The sequence below is a fragment of the Esox lucius genome, chromosome 17 (assembly GCF_011004845.1).
Source record: "Esox lucius isolate fEsoLuc1 chromosome 17, fEsoLuc1.pri, whole genome shotgun sequence".
Classification (NCBI taxonomy): Eukaryota; Metazoa; Chordata; class Actinopteri; order Esociformes; family Esocidae; genus Esox; species Esox lucius.
The window spans coordinates 44,958,676-44,986,082 of NC_047585.1; the positions used below are offsets into that span (position 1 = coordinate 44,958,676).

The 27,407-nt window shown below is 43.2% G+C and overlaps 1 protein-coding gene across 3 annotated transcripts in view; it reads right to left on the reverse strand.

Moving 5' to 3' along the window:
• The window catches only part of cep89 (centrosomal protein 89), an 83,037-nt gene that overhangs the window by 45,514 nt on the left and 10,116 nt on the right, over nucleotides 1–27,407 (reverse strand). For 2 of the 3 annotated variants that reach the window (XM_029114122.2, XM_034287066.1), the window contains exons 6-18: nucleotides 26,517–26,589; nucleotides 25,622–25,656; nucleotides 22,734–22,824; nucleotides 21,189–21,263; nucleotides 18,656–18,856; nucleotides 17,671–17,813; nucleotides 13,911–13,961; nucleotides 12,173–12,256; nucleotides 7,277–7,380; nucleotides 6,710–6,825; nucleotides 5,533–5,713; nucleotides 2,392–2,559; nucleotides 503–644 (exon numbers count right to left, since the gene is read on the reverse strand). In XM_029114122.2, the coding sequence (XP_028969955.2) occupies nucleotides 503–644; nucleotides 2,392–2,559; nucleotides 5,533–5,713; nucleotides 6,710–6,825; nucleotides 7,277–7,380; nucleotides 12,173–12,256; nucleotides 13,911–13,961; nucleotides 17,671–17,813; nucleotides 18,656–18,856; nucleotides 21,189–21,263; nucleotides 22,734–22,824; nucleotides 25,622–25,656; nucleotides 26,517–26,589 (1,464 nt within the window). The remainder of the gene's footprint in view (nucleotides 1–502; nucleotides 645–2,391; nucleotides 2,560–5,532; nucleotides 5,714–6,709; nucleotides 6,826–7,276; nucleotides 7,381–12,172; nucleotides 12,257–13,910; nucleotides 13,962–17,670; nucleotides 17,814–18,655; nucleotides 18,857–21,188; nucleotides 21,264–22,733; nucleotides 22,825–25,621; nucleotides 25,657–26,516; nucleotides 26,590–27,407) is intronic. The other variant, XM_034287065.1, reaches the window with a different exon arrangement.

A 27,407-nucleotide genomic window follows, 5' to 3' on the forward strand; every position in this document is an offset into this window, starting at 1 on the left:
CCTTTTGAAAAAGGTTCTAGTCTGTTAAAACCCTTCATAAAACATGTTCTAGTGCTTTACAAATATTTATAAACAGGTTCTAGCTCTCCTGGGAGTGTTAAACTTATGATTCCCTATCTAACTATTTAGCAGCCAACATGGAGACAAAAACACTGCTGCGACTGAGTCCAGGCGAAAGGAATAAATAGGGATGTTACAATTAACAGTTCAAGTTATTTGAAGATGCTCTAATCCAGAGGGACTAACCGCACTGGATGCATGTCATTTCGCACAGGACCCCAGTGGGAAGCAAAACCACAACAATGACGTGGGTGAAGCGCCAAGCTCTATCAGCAGAGCTGGACAGGATCGAGACACAATGTGAATGTTAGAATAATAGTGTGTAAATAACAGGAGCATGAAGAGACTTCAGTGGAACCCTTACTGTAGAGCTGTTTTTAAGGTTTTAAGAGTAGGGCACTGTGGGTGTATGTGTATGTGTGTCTCTGTGTGTGTGTGTTACCATGTACACCAGCTGATCTCTCTCCTGCGTGGTCTTCTCAGCCAGAGCTACAATGGAAGCCAGGTAATGATGGGCTGTCATCTCCTTCTCCTGAGAGGTCTGCATCTGCTGCTTCAACAGGCCGATTCGCCTCTGGGCTTTTCTTGGGAAAGAGGGACAGAAAGAGAGAGAGGGAAGGAGAACGACAGAGAGACAGAGAGAAAGAGAGAGAACGAGAGAGAGGGAGAGATGGAGAGAGAGAGTAAAAGGCATGTAATTGAGCACAGGAATAACCTTTCCTCAATCTACCGCCTTGAAACTTCCTAGAAAGAGATTCCTAGAAACACCTTCATAAGTTGTGTTTCAGGGCTTTCGGGTCAATATACATATACAGGGATTTGGTATTTTCCCAAATGGCACCCTATTCTCTAAATAGTACACTACTGATGACCACTCTACTCCCTATTTAGTGTGCTACCTGCCTATGAGTTTCAATTGCAGAACCACCCTGGCAGAGGTATGAGGACAAGTCTATATTCCTGTTAGAGGGATTAGGATAGGTCTATATTCCTGTTAGAGGTATTAGGATAAGTCTATATTCCTGTTAGAGGTATTAGGATAGGTCTATATAACTGTTAGATGTGATCTGATAGGTCTATATACCTGTTAGATGTGATCTGATAGGTCTATATACCTGTTAGATGTGATCTGATAGGTCTATAACAGCAGTTGTCACAAAGTGCTTTACAGAGACACCCTGCCTTAAACCCCAAGGAGCAAACAACAGTAGTGTTCGATTTCAGTGGCTAGGAAAAACTCCCTAAGGCCAAATTTTAGGAAGAAACCTAGAGAGGACCCAGGCTCAGAGGGGTGACCAGTCCTCTTCTGGCTGAGTCCAATTGGAATAATTTATAAATTTCTCTGGGCTAAATCCAGAGTCTATTTGATTCTAGACTAGGTCAGAAGTATGACCAGGTGGACAAGGACAGGGACAGCAACGGGCCCCCCAAACCAGGTACTCCGCAGGTGTGGACCAGGACCTCATCTCCTCCTAAAATGTAAAACTGGAGGAGACTGAGAAAAGTGCATTCCTCATATCCCCCAGCACAATAATATAGCAGCGTAACACCTTGGAACTGAGACGGGGGGGTCCGGTGACACTGTGGCCCTACCCGGGGAGGCCCCGGACAGGGCCCAACAGGCAGGAAATCAATCCACCCACATTGCCAGGCATCAACCAAAGGGACACCCACCAACTGCAACCACCCTGAATGAGGGCTGAGTATTGCTAGCAGCGTACAGCCCAATTGCACAAGTGCGCAACAGAGAGTCAACAACAAGCCAGTGACTCTTCCCCCGAAAGGCATTGGAGGGAGGGCATCCCAGTGGCGACAAGAGCCCATCTGGCAAGATAGCAAGTGTGGACAGTATCAAGCCTACTGGTCACCTTCACGCCCCTGGGCCAGGCTACACCTAATTACAAACCGTGCTGTAGAGATGAGTCTTTAGTAGACACTTGAAAGTTTGCACTGAGTTTGCATTTCTAACCTTAATTGGCAAATCATTCCACAGTAGTGGAGCTCTATGAGAAAAGGCTGTGTGCAGCCGTGTGCAGCACTAATTGAAGTTGATTTATTAATTTGTCTGGATAACCAGAGAGAAGAGCATTGCAGTAATCTAGTCTAGAAGTAATGAAAGCATGGATACATTTTTCTGCATCAGTTTTTGATAGAAAGTTCTAATTTGTTTCTATACCTGTTAGATGTGATCTGATAGGTCTATATACCTGTTAGATGTGATCTGATAGGTCTATATACCTGTTAGATGTGATCTGATAGGTCTATATACCTGTTAGATGTGATCTGATAGGTCTATATACCTGTTAGATGTGATCTGATAGGTCTATATACCTGTTAGCATGACGAGACGCCTCCAGATCGGCTTCCAGAGCCTTAATGTCGGCGGTGAGGTTGGTTTTGTCCAACACCAGACTCTTCTTCTCAGCCTGGAGAACAGACAATCTCCGCTGTAGTTCTTCCAACTCACTCTGCTGACGGCTGGAATCGGCCTCCAGCTGACTACAACACACACACACACACCACACACACACACCACACACACACCACACACACAGACACACCACATACACACACACACACACACACACAGACACACACACACCACATAAACACACACACAGACACACACAGGTTAGCAGGTGGACAGTGGAGACAAACTGTGGAAACAATCTGAAACTAGCTAAAGACTAACTCAAAGTGGAGCTATCTTAAGATAACTCCAGAATGGCTTCACTAGCGAAAGAGTCTTCAAATAACACTGCATCAACCTGACTGGGTTCTTAATAAAGAAATGGGCCGATCATACCTGGAGATAAAACAATCGTCCCATTGCCTTCAACCACCAGTCGCTCCAATTTCCTTTCATCAAACGCTGCCTGTATAGATGGTGCATTTTAGAGCGATCCACTTAGGGTGATAACATCTCCATTCCACTCAATTCATTGGGTTAAATTCTTTTCAAGAACTCCAGCTTAACAACTCATGAATGGGATGACATCCCAAAGGACAATCTATTCCCTATGTGGTGTCTTTGCTTTTGGATCTCTTCAGGAAATAGGCTGTCATTTAGAACGCAGTTCGAGTAGTATAGCATAGCAGACAACAGATTATAATTACATGCCATTGTATCATAGAGATCCAGAAATAGGTACCTTTCCAATCCACTGACTCTCACATGGCTCTTCTGCTATTCTCTTATCAAAGTCTGGCAACAGTTACAGATGTTGAATTGTAATTTGAGCCAACTGGCAGGTACATTAGACTCCAGTAACGTATAATTTCTATTATAATTTCTATTAAAATTATAAGTTTTGTGTTGTTTAGTAGAACCTCGGATTCAGGAGGAACAGTGTGGTTTTCGTCCGGGCCGTGGAACACTGGACCAGCTCTATACCCTCTACGGGGTGTTGGAGGGTTCATGGGAGTTTGCCCAACCAATCCACATGTGTTTTGTGGATTTGGAGAAGGCATTCGACTGTGTCCCTCGCGGCATCTTGTGGAGGGTGCTTGGGGAATATGGGGTCCTGGGTCCTTTACTAAGGGCTGTCAGGTCCCTGTTCAACCGAAGCAGGAGCTTGGTCCGCATTGCCGGCAGTAAGTCAGACTTGTTCCCAGTGCATGTTGGACTCCGGCAGGGCTGCCCTTTGTCACCGGTTCTGTTCGTAATTTTTATGGACAGAATTTCTAGGCGCAGCCAGGGGCCGGAGGGTGTCAGGTTTGGGGACCACACAATTTCGTCTCTGCTCTTTGAAGATGATGTTGTCGTGTTGGCCCCTTCTAACCAGGACCTTCAGCATGCACTGGGACGGTTTGCAGCCGAGTGTGAAGCGGTGGGGATGGAAATCAGTACCTCCAAATCCGAGGCCATGGTCCTCAGTCGGAAAAGGGTGGCTTGCCCACTTCAGGTTGGTGGAGAGTGCCTGCCTCAAGTGGAGGAGTTTAAGTATCTAGGGGTCCTGTTCACGAGTGAGGGAAGGATGGAACGGGAGATTGACAGACGGATCGGTGCAGCTTCTGCAGTAATGCAGTCTTCATCTCAGTCAATCTACGTTCCTACTCTCACCTATGGTCATGAGCTTTGGGTCATGACCGAAAGGACAAGATCCCGGATACAGGCGGCCGAAATGAGCTTTCTCCGCAGGGTGGCTGGGCGATCCCTTAGAGATAGGGTGAGAAGCTCGGTCACCCAGGAGGAGCTCAGAGTAGAGCCGCTGCTCCTCCACATTGAGAGGGGTCAGCTGAGGTGGCTTGGGCATCTGTTTCGGATGCCTCCGGAACGCCTTCCTGGGAAGGTGTTCCGGTCCCGTCCCACCGGGAGGAGACCCCGGGGAAGACCTAGGACACGCTGGAGGGACTATGTCTCCCGGCTGGCCTGGGAACGCCTCGGTGTCCCCCCAGAAGAGCTAGAGGAAGTGTCTGGAGAGAGGGAAGTCTGGGCATCCCTGCTTAGACTGCTGCCCCCGCGACCCGGCCCCGGATAAGCGGAAGAAGATGGATGGATGGATGTTGTTTACAGTTTTTGTCATGACACATTTCTACAACGTCAATGTTGAAATTAGAACCTCAAATACAAACCTCCTGACACAGAGTGTTCAAATCCTGCATCTACAGAACCTCAAATACAAACCTCCTGACACAGAGTGTTCAAATCCTGCATCTACAGAACCTCAAATACAAACCTCCTGACACAGAGAGTTCAAATCCTGCATCTACAGAACCTCAAATACAAACCTCCTGACACAGAGTGTTCAAATCCTGCATCTACAGAACCTCAAATACAAACCTCCTGACACAGAGTGTTCAAATCCTGCATCTACAGAACTTCAAATACAAACCTTCTGACAGAGAGTGTTCAAATTAAGATCCTGCATCTACAGAATGCAAAGATCACAAGACCCCCACTTGGCCTACTTTATATGACTGAAACTTCCAAATGATTGTCAGAACGTGGAAAGACAAGAAAGCCCCCTTTTAATACTTTATCCCGAAATCCAAAGTAAATTCTAAGTAAGCCCTTTTCGTGACAGCGAAAACAAGGCGTCAGTTGGTCATAGATTTGGACAGGACTGTAATGTCTCCCTGCACTCATACGAGCATTTTCTGCTTTGTACTGAAATACCAGCTTTAGCTATAGTACATGAGGTTTGAGATTGTAGCTATCAACATTTTGAGTCTGTCTAAAGCTATTAACTGTTTGAGATTATGTATGTAGCTATAAGCTGTTAGACATTGTGTCTTTGCTATGAGCTGTTTGATTTTGTGTCTGTACCTATAAACTTTTAGAGATTGTGTCTGTAGCTATAAGCTGTTTGATATTGTGTCTGCAGCTATAAGCTGCTTGAGTTTGTGTCTGTGGTATGAAATGTTTGATATTGTTTCTGTAAATATAAGCTGTTTGACATTGTGTCTGCAGCTATGAGCTGTTTACGATAGTATCTGCTGTGTCTGTATCCCTTTCCTGTATCCATCTACCGTTTTAGCTTAGTTGTGACAGAATGGTGCTCGTCCAAGCTGACGGAGTTCTCAAGATGACAGCGAGCCTGCAGGTGGTCCGTCTGCAGAGCCTGGAGCTCCATCTTCGTGTCCTCCAACTCCTGCTCCAGCTTCTGCTTCTCTGCCTCCAGCAACATCAGCTGCTTAGACAGCTTAGAGACTGGGAGAGAGGGGACGGGTTAATGGAGGTCCTGGATAACTTTAACTTCCTAATGCTGCCTTCAGACTTACCTACGGTGGAGTTTGAAACTACATGGTTGTACTAAGTGGAAGAGGGTATTTCAGTATGTGGAAGAGAGTATTGTAGTATGTGGAAGAGGGTATTTCAGTATGTGGAAGAGGGTATTGTAGTATGTGGAAGAGGGTATTGTAGTATGTGGAAGAGGGTATTGTAGTATGTGGAAGAGGGTATTGTAGTATGTGGAAGAGGGTATTATAGTATGTGGAAGAGGGTATTGTAATATGTGGAAGAGAGTATTGTAGTATGTGGAAGAGGGTATTTCAGTATGTGGAAGAGGGTATTGTAGTATGTGGAAGAGGATATTGTAGTATGTGGAAGAGAGTATTGTAGTATGTGGAAGAGGGTATTGTAATATGTGGAAGAGAGTATTGTAGTATGTGGAAGAGAGTATTTCAGGATGTGGAAGAGGGGATTTCAGGATGTGGAAGAGGGGATTTCAGTATGTGGAAGAGGGTATTTCAGTATGTAGAAGAGGGTATTTCAGTATGTGGAGGAGGGTATTGTAGTATGTGGAAGAGGATATTGTAGTATGTGGAAGAGAGTATTGTAGTATGTAGAAGAGGGTATTTCAGTATGTGGAAGAGGGTATTTCAGTATGTGGAAGAGGGTATTGTAGTATGTGGAAGAGGGTATTGTAGTATGTGGATGAGCGTATTTCAGTATGTGGAAGAGGGTATTGTAGTATGTGGAAGAGAGTATTTTAGTATGTGGAAGAGAGTATTTTAGTATGTGGAAGAGGGTATTTCAGGATGTGGAAGAGGGTTTTGCAGGATGTGGAAGAGGGTTTTGCAGGATGTGGAAGAGGATTCACAGGATGTGGATGAGGGTATTTCAGGATGTGGATGAGGGTTTTCAGGATGTGGATGAGGGTATTTCAGGATGTGGATGAGTCCCAGGGTGATTACTGGTTCTTGCCTTCAGTTAGGTGTCGTCCATGGCTGTCTGTGGCCTTGGCGTGCTGCACCTCCAACTGCTGTATCAGGACCTGGTTCTCCTGTAGTACCAAGCGAGCCTGCTCCTGAAGCTGTCTCCTGGGAAAGGAGCAGGGAGGGAGGTGAAGGAGAAGAGAGGGTGGAACACGGGAAAAAGGATAAAGAGACTCAAGACACTTTCTGTCACACACATACTCCCACAATCCTCACCCCTCCTTGTGACTGACTCCTCCACAATCCTCACCCCTCCTTGTGACTGACTCCTCCACAATCCTCACCCCTCCTTGTGACTGACTCCTCCACAATCCTCACCCTTCCTTGTGACTGACTCCTCCACAATCCTCACCCCTCCTTGTGACTCACTCCTCCACAATCCTCACCCTTCCTTGTGACTGACTCCTCCACAATACTCACCACACCTTGTGACTGACTCCTCCACAATACTCACCACTCCTTGTGACTGACTCCTCCACAATACTCACCACTCCTTGTGACTGACTCCTCCACAATACTCACCACTCCTTGTGACTGACTCCTCCACAATACTCACCACTCCTTGTGACTGACTCCTCCAGACTCTTTCAGCTCCTGGTGTAACTTCTCATTCTCCTGAACCACCTCTTCCACACGACCCCGGAACCTATGCAGATCATCCTAGACAAAACACATCAAATCAATACAACAGTAAATGTATAAATAAATCAGTCCTTCCGAGGTAGCTTGCACCCCATTTTCAATTGAAGCCCCTCAGAGGGGAGTGATTTACGCTCAGTATCCTGCTTGGTACATCTCGAACATGCCAGCGTAAATCCAAACACAATGAAAATGATTATGATAATTCCAATTATTATTTTATTCTTTCTGAGGTAATGGAAATAATCCCTTTGTTGCGACAATTCACATAGCTATCAATTAAAGGATACAATTTACGTGTTTTTACAGCTTACATGTGAAAATACAAACCTAGGTAAATACGTACCTAACACTACTGTGATGTTCACATGCTAAAGCTAGGATAACATTACAATGACAACGTCAATGTGATCTAGCTAAGCTAAAATTACACTGATAATGTCAATATGATCTAGCAAGACTAACATTACAGCGATAATGTCTATGTGATCTGGCTAAGATAACATTACAGTAATAATGTCAATGTGATCTGGCTAAGCTAACATTACAGTAATAATGTCAATGTGATCTGGCTAAGCTAACATTACAGTAATAATCTCAATGTGATCTGGCTAAGCTAACATTACAGTAATAATGTCAATGTGAACTGGCTAAGCTAACATTACAGTAATAATGTTAATGTAATCTAGCTAGGCTAACATTACAGTGATTAATTCAGAGCTCTGGCAAACATTACAGTGATAAAGTCAGTGCTCTGGCTAGCGTAACAACTTTGAAGGCTACTACTTAGCGTAATGATATGAAAACTAGGAGCTCTACATTTTAATTTGTGATTTAATTTGTGATTTCACGTTGGCCCGTCTCTTGAAACCCAGCAATGAAACTACTTAAGATGCTGCCTAGTATTTTACTTTCATGTGAAAGTGATAAGAGGAGGGAGATGTGGGCAATTTAGCATAGCATTACGGATGATGGTTTATTTCACTGGTTAATTATTTTTGTTTTAATAGCATTTTTCTTATTTTCCAGTTGATTTGGTAATGTTTTCCATGCCAATAAAGCCCTTTTATTATATTGAGAGTGAGGGAGACAGAGGGAGGAAAGGAAGCTGAGGGAGATGAAGAGAGAAAGAAAGGGAGGAAGCAACGTAGAAGAGAGGAGGAGGTGGGAGGGAGATATGAGGGGGGAGAGAGGGAGGGAGAAAGAGGAGGTAGAGGGAAGGGAGAGAGAAGGATTACACGCCGCTAGGGGAAGATTTTGGATGTGAAGGAAGATGCCCCTTGACTTCCTAAAGGAGGGATTAGAACTCTCCATGTCCAAGTGTGATTGGAGGAGAGGGAGAAGAATGATGGCGAGGGAAGAAAAGGGAGAAACCCTAAAGGCATATTATTATTTTTCTCCCTTTGAGATCCTAGTAGAACAAAGGGCCTCATACTGTTTAAAGTGTGTTTTATTCTCAAAGAGAACATTCTCCCCGAAAAGTACTTATGCAGCTATAGAGTTCACCACATCACAGAGGAATGGTTCGGAAGGCCTTGTCCTATGAATTAGAAAGTCTTTCAAGTGTGTGTCCTCTATAGTTGGCAGCCAGTAAAAGTGTGTGTGTTTATGTATGTATGTGTGTGTGTGTGTGTGTGTGTGTGTGTGCCTGTGCATACAGTACAGGGCCATAATGTGTATGTGTCCTGGCTCATCCTTTGATGTTGAAATGACACAAAGGGAATATCTGATGCAGAGTTCCAACAGAATCTGTGATCAAATCAACTCTTTACATTTCCATCAATATCTGCTCCTGTCACCTCAAGTTCATCTGTTTCACTGCAGAAACACAACAAATACTTTTAGCATGTCCCAAATGGCACCTTATTCTCTATATATTGCACTACATCTACACCCTATTCCATACTAATAACATTCATATTAATATTCATTATTTTTCTTTGGGTTGTTATCCCTCTTTAAATAGTGATGAAAGGATTAAAGGAAAACAAAAGTGATGAAAGGAGAACAACAGGACATGTTGGCTACCACCAACGATAAAGCTTTCCAGGGCTGCAAGCACCTTGATTCAACAACAAATTAATGTTAAATATTTACAACACTTACAAATAACAAATGAATGTTAAATATTTACAGAGCTCTCTGTCAAAGCTTTCACCATAGCAACCACAACAGAGTAAAGCTAAAGACAAATTCCTGGATTTTTGGCCACTGGTTGTAAAAGTGGCGCTGTTGAGCCAAATGGGTCCCAGATCATTTGTCCTGTATATGTGCCGATATAAACACTACCTTTCAAAAGTTGGGGATCACTTAGAAACAGTTTTCAGCTGTGCTAACATAACTGCAAAATACTTTTCTAGTGATCACATAGCCTTTTAATATGATTAACTTGGATTAGCAAACACAGGACAGAGGGTTGCTGATAATGGCCTATGTACACCTACGTACATACACACACCTATGTACACTTACGTACATACACACACCTATGTACACCTATGTACATACACACACCTATGTACACCTATGTACATACACACACCTATGTACACCTACGTACATACACACACCTATGTACACCTATTTAGATATTCCACTAAAAATCTGCCATTTCCAGCTACAATAGTCATTTACAACAATAACAATGTCAACACAGAATTTCTGATCAATTTGATATTGTTTTAATGAACAGCAAATTTGCTTTTCTTTAAAAAACAAGGACATTTCTAAGTGACCCCAAAATATTTAAACGGTAGTGTGTGTCATTAAAACCACTCAAATTCAAAGGTGTAATTTCATGGTGAGATTTGATAATGCTTCTATTGAAAGAGTATGCACATATACAGTGGGTATGGAAAGTATTCAGAACCCTTTAAAAAAAAATCTAATCATTAATGTACACTCAGCACCCCATCTTGACAGAAAAAACAGAAATGTAGAAATGTTTGCAAATGTATTGAAAAAGAAAAACTGAAATATCACATGGTCATAAGTATTCAGACCCTTTGCTGTGACACTCATATTTAACTCACATGCTGTCCATTTCTTCTGATCCTCCTTGAGATGGTTCTACTCCTTCATTGGAGTCCTGCTGTGTTTAATTAAACTGATTGGACTTGATTAGGAAAGGCACACACCTGTCTATATAAGACCTTACAGCTCACAGTGCATGTCAGAGAAAGAGAGAATCATGAGGTCGAAGGAACTGCCCAAGCAGCTCAGAGACAGAATTGTGGCAAGGCTCAGATCTGGCCAAGGTTACAAAAGAATTTCTGCAGCACTCAAGGTTCCTAAGAGCACAGTGGCCTCCATAATCCTTAAATGGAAGAAGTTTGGGGCGACCAGAACTCTTCCTAGACCTGGCCGTCCAGCCAAACTGAGCAATCGTGGGAGAAGAGCCTTGGTGAGAGAGGTAACGAAAAAGATCACTGTGGCTGAGCTCCAGAGATGCAGAAGGGAGATGGGAGAAAGTTCCACAAAGTCAACTATCACTGCAGCCCTCCACCAGTCGGGGCTTTATGGCAGAGTGGCCCGACGGAAGCCTCTCCTCAATGCAAGACATATGAAAGCCTGCACAGAGTTTGCCAAAAAACACATGAAGGACTCCCAGACTATGAGAAATAACTTTTTCTGGTCTGAATGAGACCAAGATTGAACTTTTTGGCGTTAATTCTAAGCAGTATGCGTGGAGAAAACCAGGCACTGCTCATCACCTGCCCAATACAATTCCAACAGTGAAACATGGTGGTGGCAGCATCATGCTATGGGGGTGTTTTCAGCTGCAGGGACAGGACGACTGGTTGCAATTGAAGGAAAGATGAATGCGGCCAAGTACAGAGATATCCTGGAAGAAAACCTCATCCAGAGTGCTCAGGACCTCAGACTGGGCCGAAGGTTCCCCTTCCAAAAAGACAATGACCCTAAGCACACAGCTAAAATAACAAAGGAGTGGCTTCGGAACAACTCTGTGACCATTCTTGACTGGCCCAGCCAGAGCCCTGACCTAAACCCAATTGAGCATCTCTGGAGAGACCTGAAAATGGCTGTCCACCAACGTTCACCATCCAACCTGATGGAACTGGAGAGGATCTGCAAGGAAGAATGGCAGAGGATCCCCAAATCCAGGTGTGAAAAACTTGTTGCATCATTCCCAAGAAGACTCATGGCTGTACTAGCTCAAAAGGGTGCTTCTACTCAATACTCAGCAAAGGGTCTGAATACTTATGACCATGTGATATTTCAGTTTTTCTTTTTTAATACATTTACAAACATTTCTACTTTCTGTTTTTTTTCTGTCAAGATGGGGTGCTGAGTGTACATTAATGAGAAATAAAATAAACTTTTTGGATTTTAGCAAATGGTTGCAATGAAACAAAGAGTGAAAAATGTAAAGGGGTCTGAATACTTTCTGTACCCACTGTAAATACATACTGTACACATTCAGCCCCAAATGGGTGGTGTAAAAAAAATAAGCATGAATTCAAAAAAGCTTTGGACTTCATCTTCAAGGTTTGGTTTAAGGATAAAAGAGAATAAATAATAATGAGTGCATGATACTGGCAATGAACCTGCAAACCTCAGTGCCGTAGCTCAGTCCCCATGTACAACACTGTAGCAAGCCGTTAGGATATTAGAGGCTAATACGCAGTAACATCCCCCTGTTGGATGGTCTGGAAGGCCCTCCCCAGGGCCTGAAAAAAAAAACCTGAAAGCCTCCTAGGTTTTCCTTATCAGAGATTATTATATGTTTAGAAGGGGCTCTCCGGATCCGTCCCAAATTACAGTCACACAGAGAAACACACACAGCTAGTACCTCCAAGGCCTCCAGAAGAGATTCTTTCTCAGTCAACCGATCTTCATAAGCCAGCAACAATGGAGACAGATACTTCATATCCAGCTGAGAGGGAAGGTCAGAAGTTAGAAATAAAACAATATCACCTTGGGAAACAACATATCATATTATAAAACAACATTATCAAACAATATGTCATATAAACAAATAATATATAACATTATAAAAAACTGGGTTGGTCAAATCCTAAATGTTAAAGCAATAAAGCACAAGGTGATTTGGAATATGGTCTATATAAAAAACCTTTACCAAATTGATACATTCAAAAAAATAATAAAAGAATCACATTTTAAGACAATATGCCACATTAAAAGTCCCATTTGAAAATAAATATACATACAGTGGATATAAAAGGTCCACACACCCCTGTTAAAATGCTAGTTTCTTGTGAGACAAAGATAAATCATGTCAGAACTTTTTCCACCTTTAATGTGACCTATATCGTGAACAATTCAATTGAAAAACAAACTGAAATCTTTGAGGGGGAACAATTTAAAACTCACAATAAACTGGTTGCATAAGTGTGCACACCCTTAAACTAATACTTTGCTGAAGCACCTTTTGATTTTATTACAGCACTCAGTCTTTTTGGTAGGAGTCTATTAGAATGGCTCATCTTGACGTGGCAATATTTGCCCACTCTTCTTTGCAAAAGCGCTAAGAAACTAAGAAAATGTCAGGAAAATCCTACTAGAACATCTGAACTTTATTTGTGATTAATCAGAGTCACTTTAAACGATGGCAGGTGTGTAAAGACTTCTATATAACATGAGTTTGAATGGTTAATTCTGACCGCAGCCGCATCCCCAGTGATAAGAGGTTACGCACACTTTTGCAACCAGGTTATTGTACGTTTTTTTTATTTTCATTTTTCCCCCTTGAATATTTCAGTTTATTTTACAATTGAATTGTTCACATTATAGAAGTTCTGACATGATTTATCTTTGTCTCATTCCTTTACATCACAAAAACCTGTCATTTTCACAGGGGTGTGTAAACCTTTTATATCCACTGTATTGCATTATAAAATGATATATCACATTATAAATTGAGATCATATAATAAAGCATGCATGTTAGCAGCTGCATTAACGCTAGTCAAAGTAGATGGACACATGAAATGTTTGTTGTTCATCTGTGTTCATAGTGGCCGTAGTTGAAATCCTCTAACAACCTTTCTTGTTCTGTTTAAAAGAACAGCATGTTTCATGCTGTTTGACTCATAGAGTATTTAGATGCATTAATGTTGGATGAAGACATATTCATAAGAAAGCAGCAACCCATCACATTTTGCGTTTTCCAAACAACAACAAAAAGCCACTGTGAACAATCCTCAGAGGATCTCCTAGAAAACATGGAAAATGGACAGTGGTGAATAAATCAGAACATTTAAATATAGGTAAGGGGAAAGGAGAAGACATAAGTGGAGTTATCCTAAGTAAATGTAGTCCACTCTGTTCATAAAATATTCTACTTTTGGGAACAGAAAACTGTACTTAGATGAATGTTTCATCAATGACAAAATCGGCACAATGTTGGCCCAGTTTCATCTCACTCCACAGACTTCCGCGGCTAGGCCACTAGGCTTCCTATCACAGAGGGAGTGGAAATGGCCACCTGATTTACACATCCCATTAACTATCTGGCTCCTTGTCAATATGTGTGTCAGTTTTATAGAGAAACTGGGGGAAGGCACTGACCAGCCATGGAGGGGCAGGTCCTTTGGGTGGCAGGCCACGGGTCCTGGAGCCCTGGAAGACATGAGGGACGATTACAACCTAAAATAATTTAGATTATTGTCACTGAACAGTACAAACGCAGAACAACAATATGCAGTGCATAATGGTTACAGATACACAATATACACTCCCATGTCCTCCTTTTCTGATGGATAGAAGAGAAAGCGATAAAGAGAGAGAGAAACCTTCCATAGCAAAGCCCTCATCTAGACTGACTGTAGAACCGTCTCAGCTAATACACCACCGTTCCAACAGAGCTGCCAGGTGGGACGCAGACCTTTAATTTCCTTGTTAGTCTAATCGGTATGCCACTGGCAAATGTTTCAGGCCCCTTTCTCAACTTTAAGGGGTGCATATCTTTGACTTCCATTGTCCACCAGAAAACAAGATGTCTGTGACCCAGCTCAGGTTTTTCTTTATGCGTGCTACGCTGGGTGGTGGTGCTCTGTGGAGACCGTCCCACAACGAGACAATCTGAGTACGGTGAACATCATTTCTTGGAGGTTTATTACTAAAATTACAAAAATACATGATGAGAAAAAGTAGCAAAGAAACAAAGGAGTTTAAAATACAAAACAATTTAGGTGTAGGACTATCTTACAAAGAAAGGTAGAACTGAAGCATAACACCTCCATTGACCTCCCTCTCTGTCTATCTGTCTGCCACACCTCCCTCCCTCCCTGTCTTTAGAGGAGATCTCTGCACATGTCAACCTTATAGCAGTTTGATCCTATAATGGCTGTTCTGTCATTGAGGTTGAGGTTAATTTGAAGGAAATTCTCTCAAATCCACATATCACCACATTTATATTCAGGATTTTTTTTTTTTTTTTTTTTTCAATATCCAAAAAAAGGGGAAATCTCCAAAAAATATTAAAATATGTACATTTTGGAATTAAACAACAAATCAATCAATGAACGAAGAGATTATACTTTTGACCCAAACCTTGCATCTCATGACAGCCACGTAGTTTGTCCTATCATTCATTGGCTTAATAGCAATATTTTCTATTGTTTGGTATTAGGCTAACTTCAATAGCTAGGGTGTACCAACTCCATTACTGCTCCATTCAGGGTAAACTGCTAGGATTCGGTCACGATGACTAAGTCCATTGCAGGAAGTAAATGTCTGCTTTGTTTCCACGATTCCCTTTGTCTACCTTTCATGCATCAAAAACACTCCATGTAATTTACAGCATGGTCAAATAGTTTTTAGGCTGTTTTTAGGCTGAGTGAGTGCGGGATATTAGCGAGGTGCTCTTTACGGACCAGACTAAACACCAGGCACAGAAAAACCAAATGAAGTACAACGTGTTGAAGCGACAGTCTGCACTGACCGACACTGACTTCAGATTGTCTCGTCTCGTACAATCGTTGAGTTCTGTCTCGGTCTGTAATTGCATTCTGTTATCTGCCCGATGCAACAATCTCATTCCAATCTTCCACATATTAGAGTGGGCAGGGAAATAGACCACAGACACACTAACAGCCCAAAATAACATCCAACTCCCTATATAAGATGCCACTTTCTGAAGAACCCCCCCTTCTGTTATCTGTTGTAGGTAGCAACCTGTCCCAGCCTGTTATCTACAGACTCTGGCCAGTAGGCTTCCCATCAGAAGGATTACACCTCGGGCTGATGAGGCCAACTGATATCAGTGTCTCCCGTTCAGGTTTAGGGTTCATTCAGAACCACATCAGCCTACTAAGGATGTCTACAGATACACATACCGTGTATTAAAATGAATAATCAGGTTTTTGCAAGACTTTCGTTGCACAGCAGCCAGGGCATTGCTTGTTTAAAAAGTTTGTAATTACCACTTTTACATTTCTGACAAAAAATGTGTAAACCCTATCAAATGTTTTTCCACTCATTATAATCTACACAACAATTCAGATGCCCTGTTGCTGGACAATTTTATTGTAGCCCAAATGAAAATACCTTCAGGGAAAAAAAGAGTGGGATGTGTGATTTACAGATACTGGATATTGGAGTTTTTCAGAAAAAGAATTGTTTGTTATCTGTAGCAATTGAAGCTCTTGGGACCAGTGTTGGTTAACTTTTAAAAGTAACTAATAACAGTTAGTAGAGTTGGGAGAACAAGTATTTGATACACTGCCGATTTTGCAGGTACTCTTCAACTGTGAGAGACGGAATCTAAAAACAAAATCCTGAAAATCACATTGTATGATTTTTAAATCATTAATTTGCATTTTATTGCACGACATTGGTATTTGATCACCTTTTGATCACATTTTGAAAACTGTAGACCTGTACAAGGCTGGGATGGGCTACAGGAAAATAGGCAAGCAGCTTGGTAAGAAGGCAACAAATGTTGGTGCAATTATTAGAAAATGGAAGAAGTTCAAGATGACGGTCAATCTCCCTCGGCCTGGGCTCCATGCAAGATCTCACCTCGTGGGGCATCAATGATCATGAAGAAGGTGAGGGATCAGCCCAGAACTACACGGCAGCACCTGGTCAATGACCTGAAGAGAGCTGGGACCACAGTCTCAAAGAAAACCATTAGTAACACGCTACGCCGTCATGGATTAAAATCCTGCAGCGCACAAAAGGTCCCCCTGCTCAAGCCAGCGCATGTCCAGGCCCGTCCGTCCTTCCCTCAGTAAGAGCATTGAAGATGGGTCGAGGCTGTGTCTTCCAGCATAACAATGACTCGAAACAGACAGCCAGGGTTAGGAGTGGCTCCGTAAGAAGCATCTCAAGGTCCTGGAGTGGACTAGCCAGTCTCCAGACCTGAACCCAATAGAAAATCTTTGGGGGGAGCTGAAAGTCTGTATTGCCCAGCGACAGCCCCAAAACCTGAAGGATCTGGAGAAGGTCTGTATGGAGGAGTGGGCCAAAATCCCTGCTGCAGTGTGTGCAAACCTGGTCAAGAACTACAGGAAACATATGATCTCTGTAATTGCAAACAAAGGTTTCTGTACCAAATATTAAGTTCTGCTTTTCTGATGTATCAAATATTTATGTCATGCAATAAAATGCTAATTAATTAGTTAAAAATCATACAATATGATTTTCTGGATTTTTGTTTTATATTCTGTCACTCACAGTTGAAGTGTACCTATGATAAAAATGACAGACTTCTACATGCTTTGTAAGTAGGAAAACCTGCAAAATCGGCAGTGTATCAAATAGTTGTTCTCCCCACTGTGGTTACAGTTCGCATAAAGCAACTAGTTTTGGGATCGAACTTCGGTTGTCCAACAGGCAAGAGATTCCAGCAAAACATAACAGCCGCCTCTGTGATTGGTAATAGTGACATAGTCAACATAGTAAGCTGCTTATCAAGCCTGAATCACGCAGATCAGCCTTCCAATGCACAAACTGCTTGTCGACGCTACACATCGATTTGAATGAATGGGAGCTGGACGCGTGGGTTTGGTAGTCTGACTACTGTAACGTGTTAGTCTGACTACTGTTACCATGTTACCCCCAACACTGCTTGGGACATTAGAAAATTTGGCAGCAAAAGAAAGTATATCACATTCCAATTCGGAATTTTCCAAGTGAAAAACAAATAAACCCTTTTTGAAATGGAAGGTAAGTAAACCTCATGACTTCACTGGAACTGAAATGTGAACCAAATCCTGTTCCTTAACACTAAATCCTTAACACTTTCTTGAGACAGCAGTCATAAGAGTTATGCTAGCTATGGTTGGGTAATATGAGGGTTGGGCTCAGGGTTAGATGTATTTACCTCTTCCTTGGTCAGCGGTCTGAAGCGTGTCTGGTAGCGGCTGAGCTCCACGTTCAGTCGATGGACGGTCATCTTCAGGCTGTCGTTCTCATCCACCAACTCCTGGGCCTGGTGCCTCAGATTGAGTAATTCAGCCTGTTGACCTGCCGTCAGGACACAACACCCCACAGTCTATTACACTGTTGACCTGCCGTCAGGACACAACACCCCACAGTCTATTACACTGTTGACCTGCCGTCAGGACACAACACCCCACAGTCTATTACACTGTTGACCTGCCGTCAGGACACAACACCCCACAGTCTATTACACTGTTGACCTGCCGTCAGGACACAACACCCCACAGTCTATTACACTGTTGACCTGCCGTCAGGACACAACACCCCACAGTCTATTACACTGTTGACCTGCCGTCAGGACACAACACCCCACAGTCTATTACACTGTTGACCTGCCGTCAGGACACAACACCCCACAGTCTATTACACTGTTGACCTGCCGTCAGGACACAACACCCCACAGTCTATTACACTGTTGACCTGCCGTCAGGACACAACACCCCACAGTCTATTACACTGTTGACCTGCCGACAGGACACAACACCCCACAGTCTATTACACTGTTGACCTGCCGTCAGGACACAACACCCCACAGTCTATTACACTGTTGACCTGCCGTCAGGACACAACACCCCACAGTCTATTACACTGTTGACCTGCCGTCAGGACACAACACCCCACAGTCTATTACACTGTTGACCTGCCGTCAGGACACAACACCCCACAGTCTATTACACTGTTGACCTGCCGTCAGGACACAACACCCCACAGTCTATTAAACTGTTGACCTGCCGTCAGGACACCCTACAGTCTCTTCCCACCAGTCTCCACCCATCAGTCTCCACCTTGCCAGTGTTCAACCCACCAGTCTCCACCCACCACTCATTATCCGCCCACCAGTCTCCATCCACCAGCCTCCACCCTACCTGCCATGGTTTCAGGGGCCTTGCTGAATTCCTTCTCAAGACTCTGGATCCTCTGGAAGCTCTGCTGCAGTTGAAAACTCTGTTCTGTACACCGTTGCTCCAGATCCCTTTTGTCTGCCCCAAGGACCTGGTTCTGTTTGGTTAAAGACCGAACCAGGTCCTGCTGCATCTTCAGAACCTCTCTATAGGCACCGCTTTCCTCTGGGTGTGGCAAGGCAAAACACAGCACAATGAAACACACAGAGATACATAAAGAACCACACAGGGTGTAAGCCTGAGACACGGAGCAACAGAGAGGAAGAGAGACACAGAGCAACAGAGAGGAAGAGAGACACAGAGCAACAGAGAGGAAGAGAGACACAAAGCAACAGAGAGGAAGAGAGACACAGAGCAACAGAAAGGAAGAAAGACACAGAGCAACAGAGAGGAAGAGAGACACAGAGCAACAGAGAGGAAGAGAGACACAGAGCAACAGAAAGGAAGAGAGAGAGACACAGAGCAACAGAGAGGAAGACAGAGAGATAAATAATCACAAAAGAAGAAGAAAAAAGCAACTGATGAGAACATAACACAGTGCCACAGGGTGCAATTCTTGAACATTTATTGTTCACTATTTACTAACAACAGCTGGAACATCCAGATGAACATCTCTGTGCAGATCACATCCTCATCTATAACTGATAATAATATCAACAGCTGGAACATCCTGATGAACATCTCTGTGCAGATCACATCCTCATCTATAACTGATAATAATATCAACAGCTGGAACATCCTGATGAACATCTCTGTGTAGATCACATCCTCATCTATAACTGATAATAATATCAACAGCTGGAACATCCTGATGAACATCTCTGTGCAGATCACATCCTCATCTATAACTGATAATAATATCAACAGCTGGAACATCCTGATGAACATCTCTGTGCAGATCACATCCTCATCTATAACTGATAATAATATCAACAGCTGGAACATCCAGATGAACATCTCTGTGCAGATCACATCCTCATCTATAACTGATAATAATATCAACAGCTGGAACATCCTGATGAACATCTCTGTGCAGATCACATCCTCATCTATAACTGATAATAATATCAACAGCTGGAACATCCTGATGAACATCTCTGTGTAGATCACATCCTCATCTATAACTGATAATAATATCAACAGCTGGAACATCCTGATGAACATCTCTGTGCAGATCACATCCTCATCTATAACTGATAATAATATCAACAGCTGGAACATCCTGATGAACATCTCTGTGCAGATCACATCCTCATCTATAACTGATAATATCAACAGGTGGGACATCCATGAGGAACTTGTCCTTTATGAAACAAGTGGAAAATACAAATTTGAATTGGATTTCATGTCATAAGAATGTCCTTATCAAACAGGCAAAGGGCAGTGAAAGAGATCCCTTGGTTAGGAAAAAGGGCAGATCATTAGCGTGTAGCCTTGACAACAATGATTTATTCATAGTTTTTAATATTTCTTTCATATTGTCCATATACCCATTTTCTAAACTCTTTAGAATTGCTGCTAGTTTACACTGTTAAGTATATATTTGTTCTACTTTTTGCTTTATATTTTATTTAATGCTACTGCGTAGATGTTGTATGCCATGTCATAAGAATTTCACTGCTCAGAACGACACTATATTATTGTGCATTAGACAATAAAAATAATTTGACAAATTTGTGGGACCAGTGTGTGGCCTGTTTCTGCAGCATTATCAGTGGGATCAGTGTGTGGCCTGTTTCTCCAGCATTATCAGTGGGATCAGTGTGTGGCCTGTTTCTGCAGCATTATCAGTGGAATCAGTGTGTGGCCTGTTTCTGCAAGATTATCAGTGGAATCAGTGTGTGGCCTGTTTCTTCAGCATTATCAGTGGGACCAGTGTGTGGCCTGTTTCTGCAGCATTATCAGTGGAATCAGTGTGTGGCCTGTTTCTGCAAGATTATCAGTGGAATCAGTGTGTGGCCTGTTTCTTCAGCATTATCAGTGGGACCAGTGTGTGGCCTGTTTCTTCAGCATTATCAGTGGGATCAGTGTGTGGCCTTTTTCTGCAAGATTATCAGTGGGACCAGTGTGTGGCCTGTTTCTGCAGCATTATCAGTGGGACCAGTGTGTGGCCTGTTTCTGCAGGATTGACCAGTGGTCAGTACATTTATAAACTGGTTGTAGGTTTGTTGATGTTGATGCCAAATCTTTGTTTTGCCCAGTGACCGTGGGGAAGTTCACCCATGCTGAACGGTGATCAGAGGTTTATGGGATTTTAGAATCCCTCCTTTTTATCTCCTATTGTGGAACTTGTGCCTTGTGTGACTTCAATGGACCCCAACCCTGACAAAGACATCTCTTCAGAATCCCAATCACAAACAACCATGCCACCACGGCCAAAGCCCCAGTCCCTTTCACACTTGTCTCTTCTACCTGACTGTCCATCTCATTCAATACCGCTCTCTTTTATTCTCGCACCTAAATGTCCATATCTTTCTATCTCTATTTCTTGTCTCACCTAAGTTTTCATCACTCCTGATTCCTGATTTCTTGGTCCTCTTCTTTGAAGTGCTGATGCTTTCTTTGCTTAAATCTGTGGGCAATAGGCAAAGAAAAACATTTTAATAATTTCAATTTTTTTTTTTGATGTGGGTATTTGAGAGCAGAGAAATTTAAAGCAGTCATACCTAGTACAACAAATGTCAGTAATTTATATAAACCAAACCTGAGAACACTTCCCACATTCCAGTTTTAAAAGGCTCATAACAGAAATGACTGAAATCTCATGAACATGTTGCCAGTGAACCCCACCCCAGCAAAACACACACACCACTTGAATTCCTCTAATTTCATGTCATAACATCTGAATTTTAGAAACCCAGGGTTGGGGGAGCGACACCTAATCACCTGATCAGTGAAACTTCTCTAAGGACATTCAGACATGCCCAGAATTAATAATCAGTTAATATTCTCTAAGGACATTCAGACATGCCCAGAATTAATAATCAGTTAATATTCTCTAAAGACATTCAGACATGCCCAGAATTAATAATCAGTTAATATTCTCTAAAGACATTCAGACATGCCCAGAATTAATAATCAGTTAATATTCTCTAAGGACATTCAGACATGCCCAGAATTAATAATCAGTTAATATTCTCTAAAGACATTCAGACATTTAAACATTGACACTAGCAGTGTGTGTGTGTGTGTGTGTGTGTGTGTGATGCAGGGAGATCAGATTTAGGTATTAATAGTAGTAGTAGTATTAGTAGTAGTAGTATTGGTAGTAGTAGTAGTAGTGGTTGTGGTAGTAGGAGTAGGAGTAATGGTGGTGGTATTAGTAGTAGTACTAGTACTAGTAGTAGTAGGGGTGGTAGTATTAGTTATAGTAGTAGTAGTAGTAGTAGTAGTAGTGGTGGTAGTAATAGTAGTAGTAGCGGTGGTAGTAATAGTAGTAGTAGCAGTAGTAGTGGTGGTGGTAGTAGTAGTAATGTAGGTAGTAGTGGTGGCGGTAGTAGTAGTACTAGTACTAGTAGTAGTAGGGGTGGTAGTATTAGTTGTAGTAGTAGTGGTGGTGGTAGTAGTAGTAATGTAGGTAGTAGTGGTGGCGGTAGTGGTAGTAGTAGTAGTAGCAGTAGTAGCAGTAGTAGTAGTAGTGGTGGTAGTAGTAATGTAGGTAGTAGTGGTGGCGGTAGTGGTAGTGGTAGTAGTAGTAGTAGTAGTGGTGGTAGTAGTAATAGTAGTAGTGGTGAAAAGGCTGAGGAATAGAAGTGTTACATTTGCAGTGGTCTCTTCATTTTAACCCTTCTGTTCCTCACTCAAAACCTTCCTTTTCGACTTATTTGGCAAAGGAATGAAAAGGGTCTCTTAATTTTTGTCTGGAGCTGTAGAAGCCTGTGAAGACGTTTAAGTCTATGAAAAATCCCCTCAGGGGAAATGCTCTTCTACACAAGGTGTTAAGAAAATCGCTGGCAAAAACCCCCTCTAATGCACCCATTTGGCCAGTGATGTAGGCCTATTTGGTAAATGCTGTCTGCCTGGAAGCATCTCAGGACATTACCTGGGGAAGGCATGGCTCCACGAGACGACGACGACAAAGGCCTCTGCTTCAGATTGGGTGAGGGCGTCACGGGAGCAGACAAAACGTCAGACTGAGTCAAACGACAGATTAGAAGGCAGCCATCCCAGGACAGAGCACAGAAATAGAAATCAGAGTGAAAAGTCTTCATCTTTCTCTTAAACACTTTGAAAGGCATCCCATAAGGTACAGATTGTATATATTGTGTTGTTTCGTGTAACTTCTGGTAGTGGAATAACAACATGATTCAGTTCATCTGTATGACCTCATCAAATCCCTCAGGACAACAGGTTCAAAGAAACAAGGAAATCAGCCCTTTATTTAAAGGTTTGCTTTAAGCTGAGCTGTGCTTTTACAGTGAAGCTTCATGACACAGCTGTCCTGAGGCCTCTCAGACCATTAACTGTCCCAAATGAGCCCCTATTCCCTTCATAGGGCACAATTGATGATCAGACCCCATAGTGAGGAGTAAGAAAAGAGAATAAAAGGAGTGGAGGAGGGGAGAGTGAGTTTTGGGTAAAATAGTGGGGTTGGAGTCTGTGTGTGCCTACGTGTCTGTGTGTGTATGTGTGTGTGTGTGTGTGTGTGTGTGTGTGTGTGTTTGCGCCAGGGGTGGTAGGTCAGGGATACGCAATCAACCAGTGAAATTATGTCTCTCTCAGGTCCACTGTCCTTCAAAGCCTTGGGGGAAGAAGCAGCTCCGCCCAGCCAAGGTCAGCCTCCAGAAAACCTGACTGACGGACATTCAATCTGATGTAGTGGACCACTTCTTCACAGGACCCACAGTGAATGGAAGTAGTGTACCACCATACAGGGAATAGGGTGGTGAAGTAGTGTACCACCATACAGGGAATAGGGTGGTGAAGTAGTGTACCACCATACAGGGAATAGGGTGGTGAAGTAGTGTACCACCATACAGGGAATAGGGTGGTGAAGTAGTGTACCACCATACAGGGAATAGGGTGGTGAAGTAGTGTACCACCATACAGGGAATAGGGTGGTGAAGTAGTGTACCACCATACAGGGAATAGGGTGGTGAAGTAGTGAATTATTTAGGGAATAGGGTGGTGAAGTAGTGAAGTATTTAGGGAATAGGGTGGTGAAGTAGTGAAGTATTCAGGGAATAAGGTGGTGAAGTAGTGTACCACCATACAGGGAAAAAGGTGGTGAAGTAGTGTACCAACATACAGGGAATAGGGTGGTGAAGTAGTGTACCAACATACAGGGAATAGGGTGGTGAAATAGTGTACCAACATACAGGGAATAGGGTGGTGAAGTAGTGTACCAACATACAGGGAATAGGGTGGTGAAGTAGTGTACCAACATACAGGGAATAGGGTGGTGAAGTAGTGTACCAACATACAGGGAATAGGGTGGTGAAGTAGTGTACCAACATACAGGGAATAGGGTGGTGAAGTAGTGTACCAACATACAGGGAATAGGGTGGTGAAGTAGTGTACCACCATACAGGGAATAGGGTGGTGAAGTAGTGTACCACCATACAGGGAATAGGGTGGTGAAGTAGTGTACCAACATACAGGGAATAGGGTGGTGAAGTAGTGAATTATTTAGGGAATAGGGTGGTGAAGTAGTGAAGTATTTAGGGAATAGGGTGGTGAAGTAGTGAAGTATTCAGGGAATAAGGTGGTGAAGTAGTGTACCAACATACAGGGAATAGGGTGGTGAAGTAGTGTACCACCATACAGGGAATAGGGTGGTGAAGTAGTGTACCAACATACAGGGAATAGGGTGGTGAAGTAGTGTACCAACATACAGGGAATAGGGTGGTGAAGTAGTGTACCACCATACAGGGAATAGGGTGGTGAAGTAGTGTACCAACATACAGGGAATAGGGTGGTGAAGTAGTGTACCACCATACAGGGAATAAGGTGGTGAAGTAGTGTACCACCATACAGGGAATAGGGTGGTGAAGTAGTGTACCACCATACAGGGAATAGGGTGGTGAAGTAGTGTACCACCATACAGGGAATAGGGTGGTGAAGTAGTGTACCAACATACAGGGAATAGGGTGGTGAAGTAGTGAATTATTTAGGGAATAGGGTGGTGAAGTAGTGAAGTATTTAGGGAATAGGGTGGTGAAGTAGTGAAGTATTCAGGGAATAGGGTGGTGAAGTAGTGAAGTATTTAGGGAATAGGGTGGTGAAGTAGTGAAGTATTTAGGGAATAGGGTGGTGAAGTAGTGAAGTATTTAGGGAATAGGGTGGTGAAGTAGTGAAGTATTTAGGGAATAGGGTGGTGAAGTAGTGAAGTATTTAGGGAATAGGGTGGTGAAGTAGTGAAGTATTTAGGGAATAGGGTGGTGAAGTAGTGAAGTATTCAGGGAATAGGGTGGTGAAGTAGTGAAGTATTTAGGGAATAGGGTGGTGAAGTAGTGAAGTATTTAGGGAATAGGGTGGTGAAGTAGTGAAGTATTTAGGGAATAGGGTGGTGAAGTAGTGAAGTATTTAGGGAATAGGGTGGTGAAGTAGTGAAGTATTTAGGGAATTGGGTGGTGAAGGGTGATATTTCCCTTATTGCACATTTAGTTTTGCCATTTGTACTGCATTTGCCTTGATTGCACATCTACACATTCCACTGGTAATATACATATATTGAATATTTGCAAATACGTGTAAATTGAAAAATATTGAATATTTGCAAAATACTTGTACATTTTCTGCCCTCCTCTATTTGCACTTATGGTTAGATGCTAACTGCATTTCGTTGTACTGTACTTGTTCTGTTTTAGGGAATAGGGTGCCATTTGAGAAACATTCTTCACTCTAGAAATGGGATACAGGAAGTAGGAGCAGGCTGACATGAACCTGATGAAAACATCAGTGACAGGACATTACAGCAGAGAGAGTTACCTTATTAACTGCTGACTGTTGGACTTCATCTACACCTGCAATAGAAAGCTTCTTTAACGACGATGAGCATCAGTATTGGATGTGTTGATGTTTTACAGCATTTTAAAGTGAGCTTCAGGACTCACACAAAACACGTTTCAAAAGAGCTGGGACAGGGGCAACAAAAAACTAGAAAAGTTGAGTAATGCTAAAAACAAACATCTCATAACTAATAAGGTTAATTGGCAATAGGTCAGTGACATGATTGGGTATAAAAAGAACATCCCAGAGAGGATGAGGCTTTCAGAAGTAAAGATGGGTTAGGGTTAGGGTTAGCAGTACAGAAGGCAGTGAGACGGCAGGACAGACTTGGTTAGAGGCCAGGCAGTGAGACGGCAGGACAGACTTGGTTAGAGGCCAGGCAGTGAGACGGCAGGACAGATTTGGTTAGAGGCCAGGCAGTGAGACGGCAGGACAGACTTGGTTAGAGGCCAGGCAGTGAGACGGCAGGACAGACTTGGTTAGAGGCCAGGCAGTGAAACGGCAGGACAGACTTGGTTAGAGGCCAGGCAGTGAGACGGCAGGACAGACTTGGTTAGAGGCCAGGCAGTGAAACGGCAGGACAGACTTGGTTAGAGGCCAGGCAGTGAGACGGCAGGACAGACTTGGTTAGAGGCCAGGCAGTGAGACGGCAGGACAGACTAGGTTAGAGGCCAGGCAGTGAGACAGCAGGACAGACTGTTTCAGACTGTTGGTTAGAGTCTTTCAGCTCTCTCAGGTAGTTCGAATTCGTAACAGTAAAGAGCATGGGTTCATGGAGACTGCAGGGTGTGTGTTTGTGTGTTTTACTCCACCCGTGTTAATCAAACACCCCCCCCCCCCCCCCCCCGAGGATAATAAAACAAGGAAACTGTACCTGCGGGTAAAGGTGACACTATATCAAAGGCAGAGTCATCAGTCTCCACCTCGTCCTCCGACTGAACCCGGCCCTGGAGAACAGACACACGGCTTTAACACACCGATTGGACCCTCCCTGGAGAACAGACACACGGCTTTAACACACCGATTGGACCCTCCCTGGAGAACAGACACACGGCTTTAACACACCGATTGGACCCTCCCAGGAGAACAGGCGGACAGCGTCAACATATCTGGACGGCAGGTTATCAGTACACTCACACACCGAGGGGCAGGGGGGCTGCAAGGTAATGAACACCACCAGAGAGTTCAGAGAGGAACAGGAAGTGTTTGGTCATGATACCGTCACCTCCCTGCTAATGTAAAAACCACGTAACATGTCTGCTGTATGTCGTTAAGGACCATCTTTAATTCAGAGCCTGGCTTCATACTCAGCACTGCCAGTGTCCCAAATGACACCCTGTGACCTGTGTACTGCACTACACATGAAAAAGAAAGTCTTTCCCAGCCTCCTCAGCTACACCTGAAAGGGTGAGGAACCGTGGTAGGTTCAACTCCTGTACATATTCCAGAATGACTGTGAATGTAACCGACTCAGTCATGCTTCAGGCGTGCTAGCTAGAATGTCAGCCGTGCCTAGTTTCCCGACATAATACGTCCTTCGTAATCGTCAGTGCATCCAGAATGACACTTTATCTCTCATCAGGTGCGTTGACCAGGACCCGGGCAGTGCCAACCGTTGACCTTTGCCTGGTCCAACCTGACTCCAATATATCAGACCAGTTCTTCACATGACCAACATGTTCCACCATGGCCAGTGATCGGTTATGTAGCCGATTTTTACCTTATGTACAGGAAAGTGTCTGCCCCCAGACATGAAACTAAAATG